General features: G+C 45.0%; 1 protein-coding gene across 6 annotated transcripts in view; it reads right to left on the bottom strand.

Annotated features, from left to right (window-relative positions):
- Positions 1-22,492, bottom strand: part of stxbp5a (syntaxin binding protein 5a (tomosyn)) — a 236,745-nt gene that overhangs the window by 187,100 nt on the left and 27,153 nt on the right. For all 6 annotated transcript variants that reach the window (XM_043696459.1, XM_043696460.1, XM_043696462.1 and 3 more), the window contains exons 3-4: positions 20,310-20,391; positions 14,000-14,100 (exon numbers count right to left, since the gene is read on the bottom strand). In XM_043696459.1, the coding sequence (XP_043552394.1) occupies positions 14,000-14,100; positions 20,310-20,391 (183 nt within the window). The remainder of the gene's footprint in view (positions 1-13,999; positions 14,101-20,309; positions 20,392-22,492) is intronic.

The raw sequence follows: 22,492 nt of genomic DNA, 5'->3' as shown, positions 1-22,492 counted from the left end.
CGAAGGCGAGGGAGAGGGCGAAGGGCGAAGGCGAGGGAGAGGGCGAAGGGCGAAGGCGAGGGAGAGGGCGAAGGGCGAAGGCGAGGGAGAGGGCGAAGGGCGAAGGCGAGGGAGAGGGCGAAGGGCGAAGGCGAGGGAGAGGGCGAAGGGCGAAGGCGAGGGAGAGGGCGAAGGGCGAAGGCGAGGGAGAGGGCGAAGGGCGAAGGCGAGGGAGAGGGCGAAGGGCGAAGGCGAGGGAGAGGGCGAAGGGCGAAGGCGAGGGAGAGGGCGAAGGGCGAAGGCGAGGGAGAGGGCGAAGGGCGAAGGCGAGGGAGAGGGCGAAGGGCGAAGGCGAGGGAGAGGGCGAAGGGCGAAGGCGAGGGAGAGGGCGAAGGGCGAAGGCGAGGGAGAGGGCGAAGGGCGAAGGCGAGGGAGAGGGCGAAGGGCGAAGGCGAGGGAGAGGGCGAAGGGCGAAGGCGAGGGAGAGGGCGAAGGGCGAAGGCGAGGGAGAGGGCGAAGGGCGAAGGCGAGGGAGAGGGCGAAGGGCGAAGGCGAGGGAGAGGGCGAAGGGCGAAGGCGAGGGAGAGGGCGAAGGGCGAAGGCGAGGGAGAGGGCGAAGGGCGAAGGCGAGGGAGAGGGCGAAGGGCGAAGGCGAGGGAGAGGGCGAAGGGCGAAGGCGAGGGAGAGGGCGAAGGGCGAAGGCGAGGGAGAGGGCGAAGGGCGAAGGCGAGGGAGAGGGCGAAGGGCGAAGGCGAGGGAGAGGGCGAAGGGCGAAGGCGAGGGAGAGGGCGAAGGGCGAAGGCGAGGGAGAGGGCGAAGGGCGAAGGCGAGGGAGAGGGCGAAGGGCGAAGGCGAGGGAGAGGGCGAAGGGCGAAGGCGAGGGAGAGGGCGAAGGGCGAAGGCGAGGGAGAGGGCGAAGGGCGAAGGCGAGGGAGAGGGCGAAGGGCGAAGGCGAGGGAGAGGGCGAAGGGCGAAGGCGAGGGAGAGGGCGAAGGGCGAAGGCGAGGGAGAGGGCGAAGGGCGAAGGCGAGGGAGAGGGCGAAGGGCGAAGGCGAGGGAGAGGGCGAAGGGCGAAGGCGAGGGAGAGGGCGAAGGGCGAAGGCGAGGGAGAGGGCGAAGGGCGAAGGCGAGGGAGAGGGCGAAGGGCGAAGGCGAGGGAGAGGGCGAAGGGCGAAGGCGAGGGAGAGGGCGAAGGGCGAAGGCGAGGGAGAGGGCGAAGGGCGAAGGCGAGGGAGAGGGCGAAGGGCGAAGGCGAGGGAGAGGGCGAAGGGCGAAGGCGAGGGAGAGGGCGAAGGGCGAAGGCGAGGGAGAGGGCGAAGGGCGAAGGCGAGGGAGAGGGCGAAGGGCGAAGGCGAGGGAGAGGGCGAAGGGCGAAGGCGAGGGAGAGGGCGAAGGGCGAAGGCGAGGGAGAGGGCGAAGGGCGAAGGCGAGGGAGAGGGCGAAGGGCGAAGGCGAGGGAGAGGGCGAAGGGCGAAGGCGAGGGAGAGGGCGAAGGGCGAAGGCGAGGGAGAGGGCGAAGGGCGAAGGCGAGGGAGAGGGCGAAGGGCGAAGGCGAGGGAGAGGGCGAAGGGCGAAGGCGAGGGAGAGGGCGAAGGGCGAAGGCGAGGGAGAGGGCGAAGGGCGAAGGCGAGGGAGAGGGCGAAGGGCGAAGGCGAGGGAGAGGGCGAAGGGCGAAGGCGAGGGAGAGGGCGAAGGGCGAAGGCGAGGGAGAGGGCGAAGGGCGAAGGCGAGGGAGAGGGCGAAGGGCGAAGGCGAGGGAGAGGGCGAAGGGCGAAGGCGAGGGAGAGGGCGAAGGGCGAAGGCGAGGGAGAGGGCGAAGGGCGAAGGCGAGGGAGAGGGCGAAGGGCGAAGGCGAGGGAGAGGGCGAAGGGCGAAGGCGAGGGAGAGGGCGAAGGGCGAAGGCGAGGGAGAGGGCGAAGGGCGAAGGCGAGGGAGAGGGCGAAGGGCGAAGGCGAGGGAGAGGGCGAAGGGCGAAGGCGAGGGAGAGGGCGAAGGGCGAAGGCGAGGGAGAGGGCGAAGGGCGAAGGCGAGGGAGAGGGCGAAGGGCGAAGGCGAGGGAGAGGGCGAAGGGCGAAGGCGAGGGAGAGGGCGAAGGGCGAAGGCGAGGGAGAGGGCGAAGGGCGAAGGCGAGGGAGAGGGCGAAGGGCGAAGGCGAGGGAGAGGGCGAAGGGCGAAGGCGAGGGAGAGGGCGAAGGGCGAAGGCGAGGGAGAGGGCGAAGGGCGAAGGCGAGGGAGAGGGCGAAGGGCGAAGGCGAGGGAGAGGGCGAAGGGCGAAGGCGAGGGAGAGGGCGAAGGGCGAAGGCGAGGGAGAGGGCGAAGGGCGAAGGCGAGGGAGAGGGCGAAGGGCGAAGGCGAGGGAGAGGGCGAAGGGCGAAGGCGAGGGAGAGGGCGAAGGGCGAAGGCGAGGGAGAGGGCGAAGGGCGAAGGCGAGGGAGAGGGCGAAGGGCGAAGGCGAGGGAGAGGGCGAAGGGCGAAGGCGAGGGAGAGGGCGAAGGGCGAAGGCGAGGGAGAGGGCGAAGGGCGAAGGCGAGGGAGAGGGCGAAGGGCGAAGGCGAGGGAGAGGGCGAAGGGCGAAGGCGAGGGAGAGGGCGAAGGGCGAAGGCGAGGGAGAGGGCGAAGGGCGAAGGCGAGGGAGAGGGCGAAGGGCGAAGGCGAGGGAGAGGGCGAAGGGCGAAGGCGAGGGAGAGGGCGAAGGGCGAAGGCGAGGGAGAGGGCGAAGGGCGAAGGCGAGGGAGAGGGCGAAGGGCGAAGGCGAGGGAGAGGGCGAAGGGCGAAGGCGAGGGAGAGGGCGAAGGGCGAAGGCGAGGGAGAGGGCGAAGGGCGAAGGCGAGGGAGAGGGCGAAGGGCGAAGGCGAGGGAGAGGGCGAAGGGCGAAGGCGAGGGAGAGGGCGAAGGGCGAAGGCGAGGGAGAGGGCGAAGGGCGAAGGCGAGGGAGAGGGCGAAGGGCGAAGGCGAGGGAGAGGGCGAAGGGCGAAGGCGAGGGAGAGGGCGAAGGGCGAAGGCGAGGGAGAGGGCGAAGGGCGAAGGCGAGGGAGAGGGCGAAGGGCGAAGGCGAGGGAGAGGGCGAAGGGCGAAGGCGAGGGAGAGGGCGAAGGGCGAAGGCGAGGGAGAGGGCGAAGGGCGAAGGCGAGGGAGAGGGCGAAGGGCGAAGGCGAGGGAGAGGGCGAAGGGCGAAGGCGAGGGAGAGGGCGAAGGGCGAAGGCGAGGGAGAGGGCGAAGGGCGAAGGCGAGGGAGAGGGCGAAGGGCGAAGGCGAGGGAGAGGGCGAAGGGCGAAGGCGAGGGAGAGGGCGAAGGGCGAAGGCGAGGGAGAGGGCGAAGGGCGAAGGCGAGGGAGAGGGCGAAGGGCGAAGGCGAGGGAGAGGGCGAAGGGCGAAGGCGAGGGAGAGGGCGAAGGGCGAAGGCGAGGGAGAGGGCGAAGGGCGAAGGCGAGGGAGAGGGCGAAGGGCGAAGGCGAGGGAGAGGGCGAAGGGCGAAGGCGAGGGAGAGGGCGAAGGGCGAAGGCGAGGGAGAGGGCGAAGGGCGAAGGCGAGGGAGAGGGCGAAGGGCGAAGGCGAGGGAGAGGGCGAAGGGCGAAGGCGAGGGAGAGGGCGAAGGGCGAAGGCGAGGGAGAGGGCGAAGGGCGAAGGCGAGGGAGAGGGCGAAGGGCGAAGGCGAGGGAGAGGGCGAAGGGCGAAGGCGAGGGAGAGGGCGAAGGGCGAAGGCGAGGGAGAGGGCGAAGGGCGAAGGCGAGGGAGAGGGCGAAGGGCGAAGGCGAGGGAGAGGGCGAAGGGCGAAGGCGAGGGAGAGGGCGAAGGGCACACAATGTAGGGGAAATGCTGGAGGCCATAATAAAAGATTTATTTGCAAACCACTTGGAATATAGCAACAGTCAGCATGAATTTACAAAACAGAAATCATGCTCAACAACTCTACTGGAGATTTTTGAGGATTTAACTACAAGTTAAAGGAGAATATGATGTGGTGTCTTTAGATTTTTCAGAAGGCTCTTGATAAGGTCCTTCATAAGAAGTTAGTGAGCAAAGTTAAACCACATGGGATGGGGGCATTAAATTGCGATGGATCATGATTTGGTCAACGAATAGGAAACAGACTGAGAATAAATTGGTCTTTGCCAAGTGGGAGGGAATGGAGAACTGCAGTAATCAGTGCTTGGGTCCCACCAAAATGTATTAAATGACCTGATGAAAGGACCAGATGCAACATTTCCAGGTTTGCTGATAATACAAACACTGGGAGGGTTGAGCATTTAAAGTTAAAAAGAGACTGCAAGGTGATTTCGGTGAATTGAGTGAGTGGGAAAATGTATGGCAGACACAGTGCAACATGGTTTAACTTTAGTGTGGAAAAAATTGAAAGCAACACTATACAAATGGTGAAATATTGAAAGTGTGGATTCACAGAGGGATCTGGATGTCCTTGTTAACTGGTTAGTAAAAGTCGAGAAGCAAGCAGTTGAAACTTTATTGCTGGAACAGCACAGCAGGTCAGGCAGCATCCAGGGAACAGGAGATTCGACGTTTCGGGCACAGGCCCTTCTTCAGGAATGAGAAGGGCCTGTGCCCGAAACGTCGAATCTCCTGTTCCCTGGATGCTGCCTGACCTGCTGTGCTGTTCCAGCAATAAAGTTTCAACTTTGATCTCCAGCATCTGCAGACCTCACTTTCTCCTCGAGAAGCAAGCAAGCAATTAGGAAGGCAAATAGTATGTTAGCCTTCATTGCAAGAGCATCTGAGTTCAGAAGTCGGGATATCTTATTGCAATTATTCAGGGCCCTGGAAAGACCACATCTGGAGTACTACATGCAGTTTTGATCTCCTGACCCAAGAAAGGACACACTTGCCATAAACAGGAAGTGCAGCAAAGGTTCATTAAGTAGATACCAAGGATGGCAGGACTACCCTGTGAGGAGAGATTCCAGAAGACACGCCAGTCAAGCCAGAGTTTAGAAGAATGAGAGGGTATCTGATTGAAGCGTCTAAGATTCTAAACAGCTGGACAAACAAGAAGCAGCGAAGATGTTTTCCCTTGTTAGGGAGTCGAGAATCAAGGAGATGATACGCTTAGGATATGGGTCGACCATTTACAATTGAGAAGAGGGTAGTAAGTGAATCTGTGAAACACTCTACCATGAAAGCCATGGAGGCTAAGGCTCTGAACATATTCAAGAAAGATAGCTTTTTTTTAAAAAAGAAAGATTTTGAGGGTGTTTAAAGGTATTTTTAGGCTTTAAGGATCAGGGGAAGAAAGCAGGAGTATGGCATTAAGATATAGAGTATCAAACATGATCACATTGAATGGTTGAGCAGCCTCAAAGGGTTGAATAGTTATGCCTAATCTTTGTTTCTATGTTTCCATACTTGCAAAAAGAAATAAGTCAGAGCAGTCCCATCCAGCCGGACAACAGTGGGACAGTGTCAGAGGAGAGAAATATGGTCAACCATGTCAAAAGTTGCATATGAGTCAGGGAGGAGAGGGATCAAATTTGCCTTTGTCACACAATATCATGGCTGGCTTTGAGAAGAGATGGCTTGCTATTGCAGAAAGCAGACTAGAGGGATTCAGCATCAAACTGAGAAGGATGGGCACAGACTTTGGAGGCAACCACACATTCGAGGACTTCAGAAGGAAGAATGGATGATAACGCTACTTGGAATATGAAATCGGATCTAGTATTCGGTGTCAATACTCATGAACAAGACTCTGGACACACTCTGATCTGGGAAAACATATTCAAGTCCGTAACTGAGACTGACACACAAGAAAGTCTATTAAATTAGTACATGAAGAAAAGTCTACTTCTTCAGTTAGATTTTGTACTTAGCATCAATAGTCAGGACAGCGTCTGCTCCTTGTGATCAGTACTCAGATTATGGTTATATATTCTATGCCTGTACTCGGATTATGACCCAATATCGGAACAACAACTTTTTTTTAGCTAAAGGACCAATTTTCACAGACATAATATGAATTTTACATTTAAAGGGTGTTTTAATAATGAGGGGGAATAATGCATACTAATACTTAGATATAATTTAGTACTCTAGAACAACGCTTGGTACCTATGATTATGTCTTGTACTCCAGATACTCGGGGTCCTAGCTGATATTCAGTTACAGCAGCCTGGATGTAGTCCAACATTCAAGATAACACCCAGGATAAGACTGGTACTAAGGACACAGTTTGCTACTTGGCTCAATATTTGGGATGAATTTTTGTACTTGATCAGTACTTGGAATAAGACTCACGATATAGTCTGATAGCCTACAGTATAAAGATTATATGATCTATATATACCTGAAGATTATAGATCCTTATTCAGGGTATGTACTCAGGATTTGTTACTTGGAACATGCACTGAGTACAGTCTGTTAATCATACAAAATAATGGGAACCATCTGAAAATTAATTTTGGTGCTCAGCTCAAAACTCCAGGTCCATACTGTGAATACAGATCTGGTTTTCATTTACCAATGCTCTGGATGAGGTTTGACGCTTGGACACCGAATGGGGAACAGTACCTGGGATCCATACTCAATACCAACTTGTTTGCTATTGGGGACCAGTACACAGTATGTAATTTCATATACAAGTAGACGAACTGGTATAGAGGATAATAGTACTTGGGATCACTAATATGGATAAAATCTGATATTTGGTAGGAATGCCTGGCATACAATGCATGAATAGTGCTCTGAACGTTTTCAAGTATTCAAGATCAAAATGTTGAAATAAGATACAATAAATTAGTAGCATATTTGGATAACGTTGCATGTTCTCGTTTAGTTCTTGGAATCTATTACTCAGAATTCGTATGCAGGATCTTTATTTTGTATGCAATCTGCTATTTGTTTTCAGTCCAACACAAGCATTAATACTCTAGACTCGTTGAGACTTTCAGTACCAGAGCACTGGGTATGGTCTGGTAAATAAAATAAATGCTCAGGAAAATTACTCAGACTTGGTATTTGCAATGCAGTCTGTTACACAATTCCAACACTTGGACAAGGATCCAATATTCAGTCACAATGCTCAGGAGAGAGGTCCAACAGTCAGTATTAATACACCAGTTACAATGCAATACTAGGATTTGATCTGTTTCATGGGATACAGTTTAATTTTTTATTATGTGCACTTGGGAGATAACCCGACATCCATACCAGTGTCACAGATTACCTCAACATCTGTACAGTGCCCTGGATATAAAATCTGAGTACTGTAATGGAGAAAATATCAGAACGATTTTTGTAACTGCTGCAATCTCTTAATCATAGAATCCCCACGGTGTGGAAACAGGCCATTAGGCCCAACAAGACCACACCAACCCTCCAAAAGAGTGACCCAGCTCCCTACCCTATTACTCTACATTTACCTCTAACTACTGCACCGAACCTAAACATCCCTGAACACTTTGGGCAATTTAGTATCGCTAATTCACCTAACCTACACATCTTTGGGGTATGGGAGGAAACTGAAGCATCCAGAAGAAACCCACACAGACACGGGGAGAATGTGCAAACTCCACACAGGCAGTCACCTGAAGCTGGAATCAAACTCTGGTCCCAAGTGCTACGAGGCAGCAGTGCTAACCACTGAGCCATTGTGCAGCCCAATGTGTTCATTACTCATTCTCAAGATTAGAATGGACATTAATTAGCACTGCTTGGTGTGTGCTTGGAGGTTGGTGGTCCATATGAAGTGACAATAAAAGGTATGGGCTCCATGCTGAGGATATTTTGCGGTTGGAGGGATTTTTACTTGGGATACAAATTGCTACTGATGTTCAGTTTTCACAATATTGTTCGGTAGACAGGATCAGTAAATTCGACATAGTCCAGTATGCAGTGCCATGCTCAGAGCAAAATCTAATATTCAATAAGAGTACTGGGTTTGGTACGAAAGATCACTATTTGGAAGACTATTCCCCATTTGTGTTTTGGGAAATACAAATCAGTTTTCGGAATACAGCTTAGTACTCAGGATCGGTATTCAAGACTCAAAGCTAGCTGTCTGATTTGCAGTAGGGCATAATTAATAGGGGTGTGAAATAACATCTAGGGTCTGAATGCCTAATTAAGTAAAACTTGAATACTGACACCATGAAAAACCATTGGCCGTTCGTGTCAAACTGATCTCTTCAGCACTGACAGGGGTCTCTGTCTAACTCAGTTAAGATAATAAAGGTATAGGGAATAGACAGGAAAAGTAGAGACAACAATCAGATCAGCCATGATCGCATTAAATGACAAGCAGGTATGAAGTATCAAATGACCTACTGCTGCTCTAAATTTGAATGTTCCACAATCAAGAGTCTGTATTTTTTTTAAAAAACTGATGTTACATGCACTGTGGGCAGCAAGAACTAATCTAGCATGCACTCTTGGATCAAAACTTGTAGCAAACATACTCTTCAAAGGCTTCATAGCTTCAGCATTTCAAATCTGGCTTAAAGTAAGACTACATCTGCAGTTGCACAGCACAAGAAAGTTTAAAATCAAAATCTATGGAGGTTACTCTTATCCAGCTTAAGAAAGAGGGTAGTGGTGGAGGGCTGCTTTTCAGATTGGAGGCCTGTGACCAGCGGTGTGCCACCAGGATCCACTGCTTTTTGTCATTTATGTAAATTCTTTGGATGTGAACATAGAAAGTATGGTTAGTAAGTTTACAGATGACACCTAAATTATTAGTGTAGTGGACAGCCAAAAAGGTTACCTCAGAGTACAACAGGACCTTGATCACATGGGCTGAGTGGCAGCAGGTGGAACTTAATTTAGATAAATGTTAGGTGCTGCATTTTGGAAAGGCAAATCTTAGCAGGACTTATACACTTAATGGTAAAGTCCTGGGAGTGTTGCTGAACAAAGAGACTTTGGAGTACAGGTGCATAGTTTCTTGAAAGTAGAGTTGCAGGTAGACAGGTTAGTGAAGGCATATTTGCCTTTAATGATCAGTGCATTGAGTATAGGAGTTGGGAGATCATGTTGCAGCTGTATAGGACATTGGTCAGGTCATTTTTGGAATACTGCATTCAATTCTGGTCTCCCTGCTATAGGAAGGCTTTTGTGAAACTTGAAAGGGTTCAGAAAAGATTTATAAAAGGTTACCAGGGTTGAAGGATTTGAGCTATACGGAGAGGCTGAATAGGCTGGGGCTATTTTCCCCTCAGACAAAGGTTAAGAGATGACCTTAGAGGTTTATAAGATCATGAGGAACATATATAGGATAAATAGCCAAGGTCTTTTCCCCAGGATAGGGAGGTCCAAAACTACAGGGCACAGGTTTAAGGAGAGAGGGGAAAAAATTTAGAAAAAGGGACCCAAGGGCAACCTTTCCTTGCAAAGGGTGATCAGTCTTTGGAATGAGGTGCCAGAGGCTGGTACAATTACAACATTTAATAGGCATCTGAATGGGAACATGAATAGGAAAGGTTTAGAGGAAAATCGTCCAAAGGCTGGCAAAAGGGACTAGATTAATTTAGGATATCTGGTCGGCATGGACAAGCTGGACCGAAGAGTCTGTTTCCATGCTGTACATCTCTATGACTCTCCTTGCGTATTCTCATTGGATATCATACGCAGTTATACTACTTTGTTGCCAACTCATTTTCTGCTCTTCCAGTTTGAGGAAAATGTATCAACCTTTCAACTTTAGAGCTTCCTGATATCCATAAATTTGATCAATGAGTAAATAAGCCTTAGCCTCTGCACAAGGGAAGAAAAATTAAACTGACAGGTAAGACATAAAACCTCAGTTTTATAACAACTCTCAAAGGGTAAAGACACACACAGGATTCCTGGCTACCACATTTGTGTACAAGTAACATTTTCTAATATCAATGAGATCAACTTAAAAAGTAAACTTCCATTTTGTTCTGTGCAAAAGCAAAGAACAGAAATAAAACTTATCTATCTGGAAGGTCAAAAAATATTTGCCATTGAGAATGTCTGGTTCAAAATTATCTGTAGTTCCTATAATCTAGTGGTTGCTTTGCAGCTAATGATATTCCAAGGAACAGGAAAACCAACTAAAAATATTTAGGTCTGTGATTATCTGCATTCTCAATAATTCAACATTACTGAACTACAGGCATCCTGTCTTCCCACATGCATCACCTACATTCCCTCAAGAGCGATGGGGAGTTAGTCTTTGTTATTTTCCACACCTCTCTCCCCCCCCCCCTCCCCCAAGTCTCAAGGGAATAGATACCACCTGTGGCTGCGGGAGATATCTGCTTTCATTGCTACTTAGGCATGTGTCTCACAGCACGCAAGTGTGGCCTGGGAATGACTTTCCCTTCCAATTCCACCTCCCTTTGTGTCACTCTTGTTTACCTTGGACAATAAGTAGTGGATGAGAGGGCAGGATTTAAAAGCAGTGCAGCTTCAATCTAATTTAATGGCTACTTGAAATGAAAGAGATCGTACATTTAAAAACACAAGGAACAATGCCACAATAATGTCTGCACCACCTCTCTGAAAGACTTATCCAATTAGTTTCTCTTTTCCAGCAATTTTTCGAAAGCCCTTCACACAAAATTCCCTGTTTTAATTTCATTATAGATGTGAGCATCACTAGTAAAGCCAGCATTTGTTGCCCATCCCCAATTGCTCTTTAAATGTTTGACAAGTTGAGCCATTTCAGGTGTCAGTTAAGAGACACCCACTGTGCGAGGGGCTGGGCCTCCTCCACCGCCGCTCCCTCACCCCCGACACCTGGAGGAAGAATGCCTCATCTCCTGCCTTAGAACACTTCAACCCCATGGCGTCAATGTGGACTTCACCAGTTTCCTCATTTCCCCTTCCCCCATCTCACTGCTCAGTACCGCCCTCACGTTCCTGATTAAGGGCTTTTGCCCGAAACATCTATTTTCCTGCTCCTCAGATGCTGCCTGACCTGCTGTGCTTTTCCAGCACCACTCTAATCTAGACTCTAGAGTCACTGTAGGCCAGACAGGGCAAGAACAGCAGACTGCCTTCCCTGAAGGGCATTTCTGAATCAAATGGGTTTTTCACATCAATAAATAATAGTTTCATGGCTCCCACTGTTGAGACTAGCTGTTAATTCCAGAAATTTTATAATTCTTAAAATTAAATTCAAACTCCACCAGCAGCCATGTGTGGCCGGAGGAGTTGAATCTATACGCTCAGAATATTAGTCTGGATCTCTGGATTAGTAGCCCATTGATATTATCACACAATCATGTCACCCTCCCCCTTTTCAGCCATATATGCAATTCCTTCTTGGAACTGTAGAGAGAAAGAAGAACACCTATGCAAAGTCTTTGCTAAAAACAGATACTCCCACATCTGCAGATGCCTGGCAGTCAAGCAACACCAAGACGACAAGGCACACCCCAACATACTGGCTATTCTCCCATATATTAAAGACATTTTGTAATTGATAACTAGATTGCTCCAACCACTAGGGATCTTAACATCACACAAATCAACAGCCACACTCAGACAGTAGCTCACCAGAATAAAGGACCCGATACCCACTATGCTCAAGACAAACGTAATTTATAAAATCCTATGCAGCGACTGCACTAAACACCGTGTAGGATAAACAGGCAGACAGCTAGCGACCCGCATCCACGAACATCAACTAGCAACCTAGCAACATGATCTGGTATCCATACACATGGACAAGAACTAGGAGTTTGGCTGGGGCAACACAACAATACTAGGACAGGCTAAACAAAGAACAGCAAGGGAATTCCTGGAAGCATGTTACTCTTCCTCAGACTCTATCAACAAACACATTGACCTGGACCTGATATACAAATCACTGCAATGGAAAAACTCGGAACCAGTACCAACTGGAAACAGCTCAAACAGAACCACATCAATTCAAAGTGGAACAGTACAGTAGCGCTTCACAGGAGGCAACACAACACTGATGATGTCACCTAGAAAGGCGATGAAACATCTGCCAACAAACCTACCAGCTTGGCAAACCAGGCCAACAATGAAACCTTCTGAATAATAACTGAATTGGCTTCAAATGCATTTGCAGGCAGTGCATTTCAGAATATAACTTGTATAAAAACCCTCACTCCCCTCTGATACTTCTACCAATAATCTCAAGTCCAGTATCCTCTGGTTAATGAATCAGTTTGGGTGATTGTCGTCTATAAGCCCCTGCAGAATTCCATGCACATTGCACAACTTACCCAGGAACAAAGTATTTTAGATCTAACAATGTGGAATGACAGAATTGATAACAGATCTCATAGTTAACGATCCTCTAAGGGTAGACATCATAACATGATAGAACTTCAAATACAGTTTGAGGGACAGCAACTTAGGTCTTAAACCAGTATCTTCATTCTATATAAGGGGAATTTCAGAGATATGAAGAAAGAGATCTAAAGCAGGAAACGTCAGTAGATGACCAGTGGCAAACATTTAAGTAAATACTTCACAACACTCATCAAAACGTTTTCTATTTAAAAAGGCCTCAGTAAAAAGGATTAATGCTCCATGATTAACAATGGCAGTCAAGGAGTGTGTCCAATTAAAACCAAGGCAAACAAAGTGGCAAAAAACTATTGTTAGACCAGAGGATTTAGAATTGTTTGAAACCTACAGAGGCCTAAAGAGGTAATGGAAAGGCAGAAAAGTGATCATGAAAGTAAGTCGCACAAAATATAAAACCACACAGGAAGAGCTTCTATGGTTAAATAAAAAGAACGAATAGCTAAAATGCGTCTGGGACCCTTGGAAGGTGTGACTGGGGAATTGATAACGGAACAGCAAGGATAATTTAAACCAATATTTTGCATCGGTCTTCATGGTAGAAAATATCAAATATCTTAAAGATAGCTGGTAAGAAAACTGCTAATCAGAGGAAAGATCTTTTAACTGTCCCTACCACAAGTGAAAAAGTACTTGATAAACTAATGAGACTGAAGGCAGACAAGTCACCATTTATGTTCCATGACTTGACAGCCTGCATCCTCGTGCTTTAAGGAAGAGGTTGCAGAGATAATGGAGATATTGGTCTAAATATTCCAGAGTTCACTGGAGAACAACATGGAGATCATGTGGTGATAAGGACATAAGAAATGTGCAAAAGAAAATAGATAATTTGGGAGACTGAGCAAAAATTTGGCAGATGGAGTTAAGTGTAGCAAAGTTTGAGGTCATGAACTTTGGTAGGAAAAACAAAAGGCATACTATTAATGAAATGGAGACAGATTCCAAAATATCCAAATAGAGAGGAATCTGACTGTTCTTGTGCAAGAAACACAAAACGTTAACATGCAGCCACAGCAAGTAATTAAAGTGGCAAATAGAATTTTGGCATTTCTTGGTAGATGATTAGAGTTTAAAAATAAGAAGATCTTGTTATAACTGTGCTGGGTGCTTGCAAGACCACAGTTTTAATCCACGTATTTAAGAAAGGACATACTGGCATTGGATGGTGTTCAAATGAGATTCGTTGATCTAATTCTTAGACTGAAGGGTTTGACTTATCAATAATAGCTAAACAGATTAGGCCCTTATTTATTAGTTAAGAGAATGAAGAGTGATCTGATTGAAACATACAAAATTCTGAAGGGGCTTGACATGGTAAATGTTGACAAGATGTTTCCACTGATGGAAGAACCTTGAACTAAGGAATGTAGTTCTAGAATAAGGGGACACTCATTTAAAACTGGAATGTAAATGAATTTCTTCTCCCAGAGGGTAATGAATGTCTGAAATTCTCCACTCCAGAGAATTGTGGAGGCTAGATCAAAGTATTAAAATAGGAAGCAGACAGGTTTTGAAATAGAGACGTTGAAGGCTGTGAATCAAACCCAGGTCCCTGGTGCTGTGAGACAGCAGTGTTAACCACTGAAGCACCATGCCACCCTATTCATGTTTCTATTTCTTATGGTGCTACCGCCAGTGAAATAAACCGCAAAGTATGAATCTCAAACTATTGAAATAAATATTCAAAACAAGCTGTATAAAATGGACACAATTACATAGAGTACAATGCCAAGATGGAAAAATAATATCAAAGTCATTCTACCTTTCTTTGTTGAATTTAAGAGAATGGAGTATGGCAGGCCTTTTCTGACGTAGATTCCAGAGATGCAAGGTATCATCTGCCAAGGCACTCACAAGGGCTCCCTGAAGAAAATGAAAATACAATATATCTTTCAACAACTAAATATACAAAAAGACAATGAAACAGTATTCAAGGTTTGCCCTGCATAACTATTGTGAGACCTCTCCTGATGTTCACCCCATGTTTAATCTGATTACCTCTGGAGAGAAGCAAAAAAAAATCAAACTTTTGCTAGCTTAAAAGAAACCCTGGAAAACTCATTAAGGAATAGTTTCAACGTTCACAACTAATCATAATTCTAACTTGCCCGAGGGATAAAGAACATTCTCTTCATTCAAGCCGGTCACAGTTTGTTTTTAAAAGTACCATTGTTATACCTTCTCACAAGTAATATGTCCCACAGGAAGCTGGTATCTAATCCAAACGTGTATAAAATTGATTTAAGATAAATTCTCTAGTACTACTATCGCTCTTTGTTTCAAATAACTATCTAACCAGATTGCACTTAATGCACTGTTACCTACACTGTTTTGTTTTTTCCTGTTTGATCAGGTATCCATCAAAGCGATTGTTACTTTGCTATCCTCCTCAATCACTATCACCCAGCCCCCTCACCAAAGCAACACCTTCCTTTTAACTTAAAGTAAAAGCTGAAATAAAAAGTGTGTTGGAGAATCTCAGCAGGTCAAGCAGCATCTGAGCAGAGAAAATCATTTTGCACCCAATACAACAATATCAAGTAGTACAGTTGATGATGTTTATATGGACTTCAGTAAGGCTTTTGACAAAGTGTTGCCTAGGAGATTGGTTAGGAAGGCAATCTGGAATCCAGAGCAAATTGGATCCAAAACTGGCTTAGTGGTAAAAAGAAGAGGGCTCTGGTTTAAGGCTGTTTATGTGACTGGAAGCCTACATCCAGTGTACAACAGAGTTCAGTACTGGGTGCCTTGTTCTTAGTAGTGTACATTAATAATTCAGATGTGAGAATTTACTGAAATTCACGGATAACACTAAAATTGGTGAAAGAGAAAGTTTTAGACTACAAAAGGATATAGGCTGGTCATTTGGACAGAACAGTGGCAGATACGAGCTTAATACTGAAAATTGATAAGTGCTGCATTTTGAGAGGACTATCAAGGCAAGGGGCTACACAATAAACAGGAGGACCCTGGGTGTACAGAGGACGAGAGGGACTTTGGTGTGTTTGCAAATTAGAGTGGTGCTGGAAAAGCACAGCAGGTCGGACAGAAAGGTCATGAGGGCGATGCTAAGCTGGAAGGCTGGAGCTGGGGTGAGGTGGGGGGAAAAGGGAAATGAGGAAACTGGTGAAATCCACATTGATGCCATGGGGTTGAAGTGTTCTGAGGTGGAAGATGAGGCGTTCTTCCTCCAGGCATCGGGTGGTGAGGGAACGGCGGTGGAGGCGGCCCAGGACTTGCGTGTCTTCAGCAGAGTTGGAGGGGGAGTTGAATTGTTGGGCCACAGGGCGGTAGGGTTGATTGGTGCAGGTGTCCCGGAGATGTTCCCTAAAGCACTCTGCCAGGAGGCGTCCAGTCTCTCCAATATACAGGAGACCGCATCGGGAGCAACGGATACAATAAGTTATATTGGTGGGTGTGCAGGTAAAACTTTGATGGATGTGGAAGGCTCCTTTGGGGCCTTGAGGGAGGTGGTGTGGGCACAGGTTTTGCAATTTCTGTGGTGGCAGGGGAGTGTGCCAGGAAGGGATGCAGGAGAGTCATCAGGATGCTGCAATGGCTGCAGCATTTCAACTATGAAGAACTATATGGGTTGCAATTTGCACAGAAGGACACCCAGATCCCTCTGCACATCGGAGTTCTGCAATCTCTCAATATTTTGATTTTTTTTATTCTTCTGCAAAATAGGATAATTTCACATTTTCCCACAATATATTCCATCTTTTATCACTCACTTAATCGATCTGTAAACAACTTATGTCCTCTTCACAACTTACTTTCCTATGTATCCTTGTGCCTTCAGCAAATTTAGCAAACATACTTACAATTCATGTAAAAAGGTACAATATTGAGACAGAAAAGCCTTTCACCCTTGACCCACACATCCTTATTTAAAACCCATTTCATCTCTAACTTTTCCAAGTTAACATGGGAAACAAACAGGAGTTTGGAGAAAGTAGGCGTAGGATGTCACCTGGAGGAAGGTGATGTTTTAATTTTATTGACCTAAACATTTTTTGTAGCATACTGCAATATTAAAACAATACATCCTATTGGAGTTACTGGACTGTTGATGAGCACCCTTTCTGATTCATCTGTCAGAAAGAACTTAGCTAGAGTCTTTGCTGTGGCTAAGTCAATAGTCTCTGGAATCAGCAAGTCATGAATTCAAAGACCACTCCAGAGATGAGTACATAATCAAAGTCGACACTCTGGTGCAGTACTGTGGAAGTGCTGAACCCTGCCAAAATAAGGGCTCAATGTGTTGGAGGCAATCTATGATGAAACAGAAGAACTGTTAATGCACAGGAAACAATTAGTAGGGGTAATATAGGGATTTTCAAGGTAGCAGGCTGTAACTAATGGACTGCTTTGAAAGTTCACTGCCGGGGCCTCAAATATTTACAATCTATATTAATTATTTGATGAAAATACCAAGATTATTACGTCTAGGTTTGCTGATGAAACAAAACGAGGTGGAAACTAATGCTGAGAGAAAACAATGGCTAAATAAGTGAGCAAAGTGGCAGATGGTGATTATTTTAAACTTGCAAATGTTGATGTTGAGACACACGTGGGTGCATTATAAGGAGCAAAATTATCACTCAAGTACAGAAAGTAATTTGAAAATCAAATGACAGGTTTGCCTTTATTACAGGGAGAATTGAAATATAACGAATAATGAAGTCTTGCTACAACTGTATAAGGTTTTTGTGAGACCACACCTGGACTGCAGTCTTCAGTCTTCATATCTAAGGAAGAATGGTAAAGTTGCACCAAAATGCTCTCTGTTGGGCCTGTACTTGCTTGAGTTTGGAAGAATGAGAGGTCCTCCTTAAAAGTACAAGATTCTGAAGGGACTTGACAAGGTAGGCAAAGAATTTATTTTCATAGCCAGAGAATGCAGAAAACTCAGCACAATATCAGGATAAAGGATTCACTGTTTAATACAGTGTACAGCAGGAATTTCTTCACTGAAATGATCAAGAACCATCAGAATTTTATACCTGAGAGTAATGGAAGCTCCAACATTGAGTATATATTTAAGACTGAAGACATTGGAAATTGAGGACATGCAGAGCAGAGAGGAAAGCGGTGTTTAGGCAGAAATCAGCCAAATTGAATGACATCAGGGGCTGTATGGTCTGTGTCTATTTTTCATATTCTTAAATCAAAGCCCCATCAGTCCTGTCAAGTGGATGTAACAAAATAAGTGTCATCACATTACTTCAAACAAATGCAGGACAATTCAAAAATCCAGGTCAATATTTACCCCTCAACCAACACATCAAGATTATGTGCTCGTTATTTTGGTGACTGCAAATTGCTGTTAGATTTCCTACATTATAATTGTTGCAACATTTTGCAAGCATTTCATTGGACATAAAGCACTTTGTGACTTCCTGAAGTGCTGAAATGGATTTTTTTTTTTAATTCGATAGAACGCTGAGGAGGGCTTTTTCCTCCAATGAATTCCTTATTTACATATTTTGTAGATTTCAGGATAAAACCAATGCACGCAAAGTAATGCATAAAGCAAACTTCAACTCAGTCGGACATACCATGTCCAAGCTGACTCAAAGTCTGGAGCAAGTATTCAGAAGTTGCCCAGAATGTGGTTATGCATTTCTGCTTGACTAATTCTCAAAGAAAATTTTTGTGTGGTAAAATCACCTGATAGGTCAAAAAGATCTGCTACATGCATGACAAGAACCCATAGATTTTTGGCAGCTACATACAGTTTGGTTTGTTCAATTTAATACCAAAGATAGTTAAATATATACACTCACACGCTCAAGTGAAGGTATTATCTCAAAAGACTGATGAGCCAGTTGAGTTTAGGAAGAATGCCCCAACAAGCACTTATCACCACGACTTCATTTGTGTCTGCCGATATCATTCTACAATTAATCCAACAGGGCATCTTAATTGTTGTGTTAGTGGAACTGCAGTGCTGGTTTACTGCCCTCGTACCTTTGATAGTGTCAGCATCCCATGGCTTGGTTGCAGCACCTTCAATTCTAGTCAAAAAGTAGAATGTTCAACTTCCACTCCAGAGAGGTGAGTAAACAAAAATCTAGATTGATAATCAAAGCAGTATTGCAGATCAGAGTTGCCACCTTCCAGATGTTACTTTAATTCAAGACAAAATGAGTCTTCTCAGGCAGAGTTTTTTAAAAAACCCTACAATGCTATTTCAAAGATAAAGAAGGGAGTTCTTCCTAAAGTCCTGGACAATATGATTCTTCAAAAACTTTTTGCTTTTATGCAGCTTTATAATGATCAAGGTGAGGCACTGTGCCTGAATTTTGAACCACTTACTTCCCGATTCTGTTGGGAAAGCTCATTAGTTATCAGATAAGTGGAGCTCTCAAACAGATTTTAGGTAGCATAACCAGAGATTGTTAAGTTTTGCTTTGAGGAGTCAAATAAATACTATCTCTCACAAAAAAATAGATAAGAATATGTGCTCATGAGATAGCAAGGATGAGCCAAAGGTGGATTGTTTGGGAAAGAAATGATGCGAGCAGTTTTTAAAAGAATTAGTTTTCAAGCTAAGACTGCCATTTTTAGTAAATATGGTGGCCTGAAAGCATTCAATAGGTTTTAATATAAATTTGATACTTTTGAAGCAATGGTAAAAGTCTGAGTACTCATCTCATTGTCAGGACACCTGGGGACATGGTGGTAGGTAACAGATGGAGCATGGCATTAACTTTTACAATTTCAGAATGTGAATGTCAAGTCCTGAAGATTAGTTTAAGCAGAAGATGTATTGCTTTTGTCCTCCAGCTTGCAATGAGCTTTGCCTGAGACAAAAATGTTGGTACAGAAATAGTGGTACGTTGAAATGGCAGGCAACCAGGAGCACGGTCATTTTTACAGACTGAATGTATGTGTTCGACAAAGAGGTTACCGAGTCTGCATGGCATATCCCCAACGTACAGGAAAGCACATTGAATCTTGTCTATTGTATTCACTGCTCACAATGTAGTGCAGGTAAATTTTTGCTTCACTTTGATGATGTCTGGCATCTTAGACGTGCAAAGTGGTGCTAAACAGGCAACTGTTGAACCTTCTACAATTGCATGAAAAATTGCCATTGGGATGTAGGGTGTTTAGTGGAGGAGGAGTGCAGGAACTGTCCCTGTGGAATGCTGACTAGGGAGGGGAGGCAATTATGTCTGGTAGTGACATGCCACTGGAGTCAGCAGAAATGGCAACTGATGATCCTTTGGGTATGGAGGCTGATGGGGTGGAAAGCAAGAACCAGGGTCTCTGAACAACCAATCCATTTTCAGCTATTTACACTCCTCAGCAGCATCCTATTTAGCATTTCTCTCTCTCTATCAGTTCTGCTTGCCTATCCCCTTTTCTCTTTCTCCCTCTCTTTAGCATCGATCTTTATGCCTTCTATTCATATCACCACATCATTTGCATAAATACCACCTTTTGACAGCTACTGTCAGTTCTGACAAAGGGTCACTGGACTCAAAACCCTAGCCTTGTTTTTCTCTACACAAATGCGTCAAGACCTATGTTTCTTCAGTATGCTCTGTTTTTGTTTCACATTTCATGATCAGCAGGTCTATGTTTATTTATTCGTAATTGAGACTAGTTAATGCAGAGGTAGCAAGATTGTCATGTATGTACCAGAACTTTAAAGGAAACAATTTTGCCAAATTTTTAAATACAGTTTGTAGGCCATGAATTTGGAATTATCCACAGTTCAGGTCATTTAAAAGCAAATAGAAAATTTCAATTCAATTCGCTACAGCAAATATAATTTTTGACCCATCAACTTACCATTGTTAAAACTGCAGGAAAATTATAATTTCTTGCATTCATACAACAGCTTTTTAAAAACAATACTTAACATGCTAAAGATAACCATTTTGGTTCGTTTTGAGATTTATTTACTCAAACTACACAATAAGACAGACACAAATGTCAATTAAAAATGGATCTGCTGCAATACATCTCAAACTCTCATATGCTTTCAAATAAATGTGAAACATTCAGAACTTTTCCAAATCATCCAAATCCCTCAAACAAAACTCTAAATAACTTACCTCATTAATCAAGAATTGCAGTTGAATCACTCCTGCAGCACTGTCATGTTGGCAGTAACACTCCACCCCTGGTCTCCCAAACCTGAGAAGTCACATGGTTAAGGAAAGAGAACATTTCCCAGTGTTCAAAGCTCAAGATAAACTTGCCACGCCATCAGATAAACATAAGACCACTGCTCCTACCACACACTCAGCAACACTAGTAGAAACCCCATGTTGTCAATAAAGAAGGTCTCCCACACAGGGTCAAAGTTACATTGTTCCTCACCCACAAACTTCAACTGCCTGGATTTTAAAGTGATGGGGTGAAAATTTGCTTGATGCAATCTTAATTTTTTCTTACATACTTAAGTGTAGAAGGCAATTCAAATGAAGGCCTCCAACAGTCCACACTGATTTTGACAGAAATTGTTTAACTAACTTAAATAGAAGTTAATGTTCCAGATTCCGTGCTGTATATCTCTATAATTGAGCCTATGATACGTAAACTATCCAAACAGGGTGACTGAAACCCATCATATTCTGCTATGTAGCTCCAGTTTTTCTTTAGTTTTAAAATTTGTGCCAAGGTTTCCATTCCCCAACATAATGATTCAGCAGGCAGCAGCTGGAAACCACAAAGTAAATAGATGCTTTTTTAAGCTTGTTGCTCACATGTAGCCTTGGACTGGGAGTTCAGTTCCTGGCATCTACCACAGGTTTACTGCAGCATATTGACTGGTGTGATCATGCACAAATTTGGTAAACATAAAATCTCATGAATGACAGTTCAAAACAAAATCTAAATTGATATTTTAGTGAGATATCTAGCATACTTTTAAATGATCAATTCAAAGAGATTGTTTAACTTGCAAGCAATTGCTTGTCTTCCCCCAAAATTAATTCTAATTATCTGCTAAATGTCAACTTTGTTTAGTGAGTAGTACTCATACCCTTACAAGGTCATGGGTTCAAATCTCACCGCAGTCATCAACCACACAAATTTATATCAACATTTCAATGCAGTAGTGAGTAGTGAACAAGCACTTTTATTCAAGGTGTCATCTTTTGGGCAAAAGGTGAAAACTGAAAGCCTGTTCCAGCTAACATTAAAGATTCCACCTCACTCAAGAAGTGGAATTCACCTTGTGATTCCATCCTTATACTAGCGTGAAACTGGTTACTTGATAATTTGGATTACTACTACTTGTGGGGCCTTGCTGCAAATTGGTTGTCATGTTTGCCTACATTGCAAGTGTTTCCACTCTCATCCAATGATAATCAAAAAAAAATTGTGCAACCACTTCCACTGTACTTCCCTAATCTATCCTTGGTCAATTCAAAGAACTTTGCAAGGTTGCTTAAGCACAGCTGCACTTAAGAAATCAATGTTGACCAATCCTGTTCAACTTGTTTCTCAAATGCTTTATGGTCTAATCTTTAATGTACACCACATGAATTTCACACTAAACCAAATGGTTTGTAATTTCCTTGCTTGCTTTGGTCTCTTTGAGAAAGGGAGTCACATTTCTCTCTCTCTAACCACCTGCAAGATTTTTTTTCTTACCTTTGAATTTTATAAAGTTTTCAAAGCATGAACTTTTTTTTTGTCCATTCCAAACCCTGGTGATGGTGCTATAATCCTATCATTTAGGATTGTAGGAAACTGAAGTATTTTAATACAACTCTAATAGAAGTTTCACATACACATTATAGTAGACCAGTTTAGCACTACCTCAACTATCTTACTAGGAAGACTATTTAACAGACTTTGTTTTGCTCGGATTCATCACAACCCTGTCTTGGCCTGCCTAATCTTGCAAAGCTTTTGCATGCTTTGTATTCCTCGAACATGTTTTAAATTAACTGCAAGGTCAAATGGTTTCGTTTCCAATTTGAATATTTCGTACATCAACCACACCAGTTGATACACTTATCCCTCACTACTGGACTTATGTATTCTGGGTAATCCAAGATGGAGGACGGGAAAAATTTCTGGCTGTAAGAGCTGCTCCTTTTTTTTTGAGGTATTTTAGGTGTTGAAGGTGATTTCCTCAAATTCCAGGAGCATCAATTACTGTTTTATATGCTGTTGCATTGTTTTGGAACTTTGGAAAAGAAAAGTCAAAACAACAGCAGTTTAAAAGGGAGAAGAGCAGACAAAGGAAGCACATGGTGAGGACAGTGCAGGAGAGAGAGAGAGA

The sequence above is a fragment of the Chiloscyllium plagiosum genome, chromosome 9 (genome assembly GCF_004010195.1).
Source record: "Chiloscyllium plagiosum isolate BGI_BamShark_2017 chromosome 9, ASM401019v2, whole genome shotgun sequence".
Lineage (NCBI taxonomy): Eukaryota > Metazoa > Chordata > Chondrichthyes > Orectolobiformes > Hemiscylliidae > Chiloscyllium > Chiloscyllium plagiosum.
Note: the sequence above shows the minus strand (reverse complement) of the source record. Positions and strands in the feature narration are given on the sequence as shown.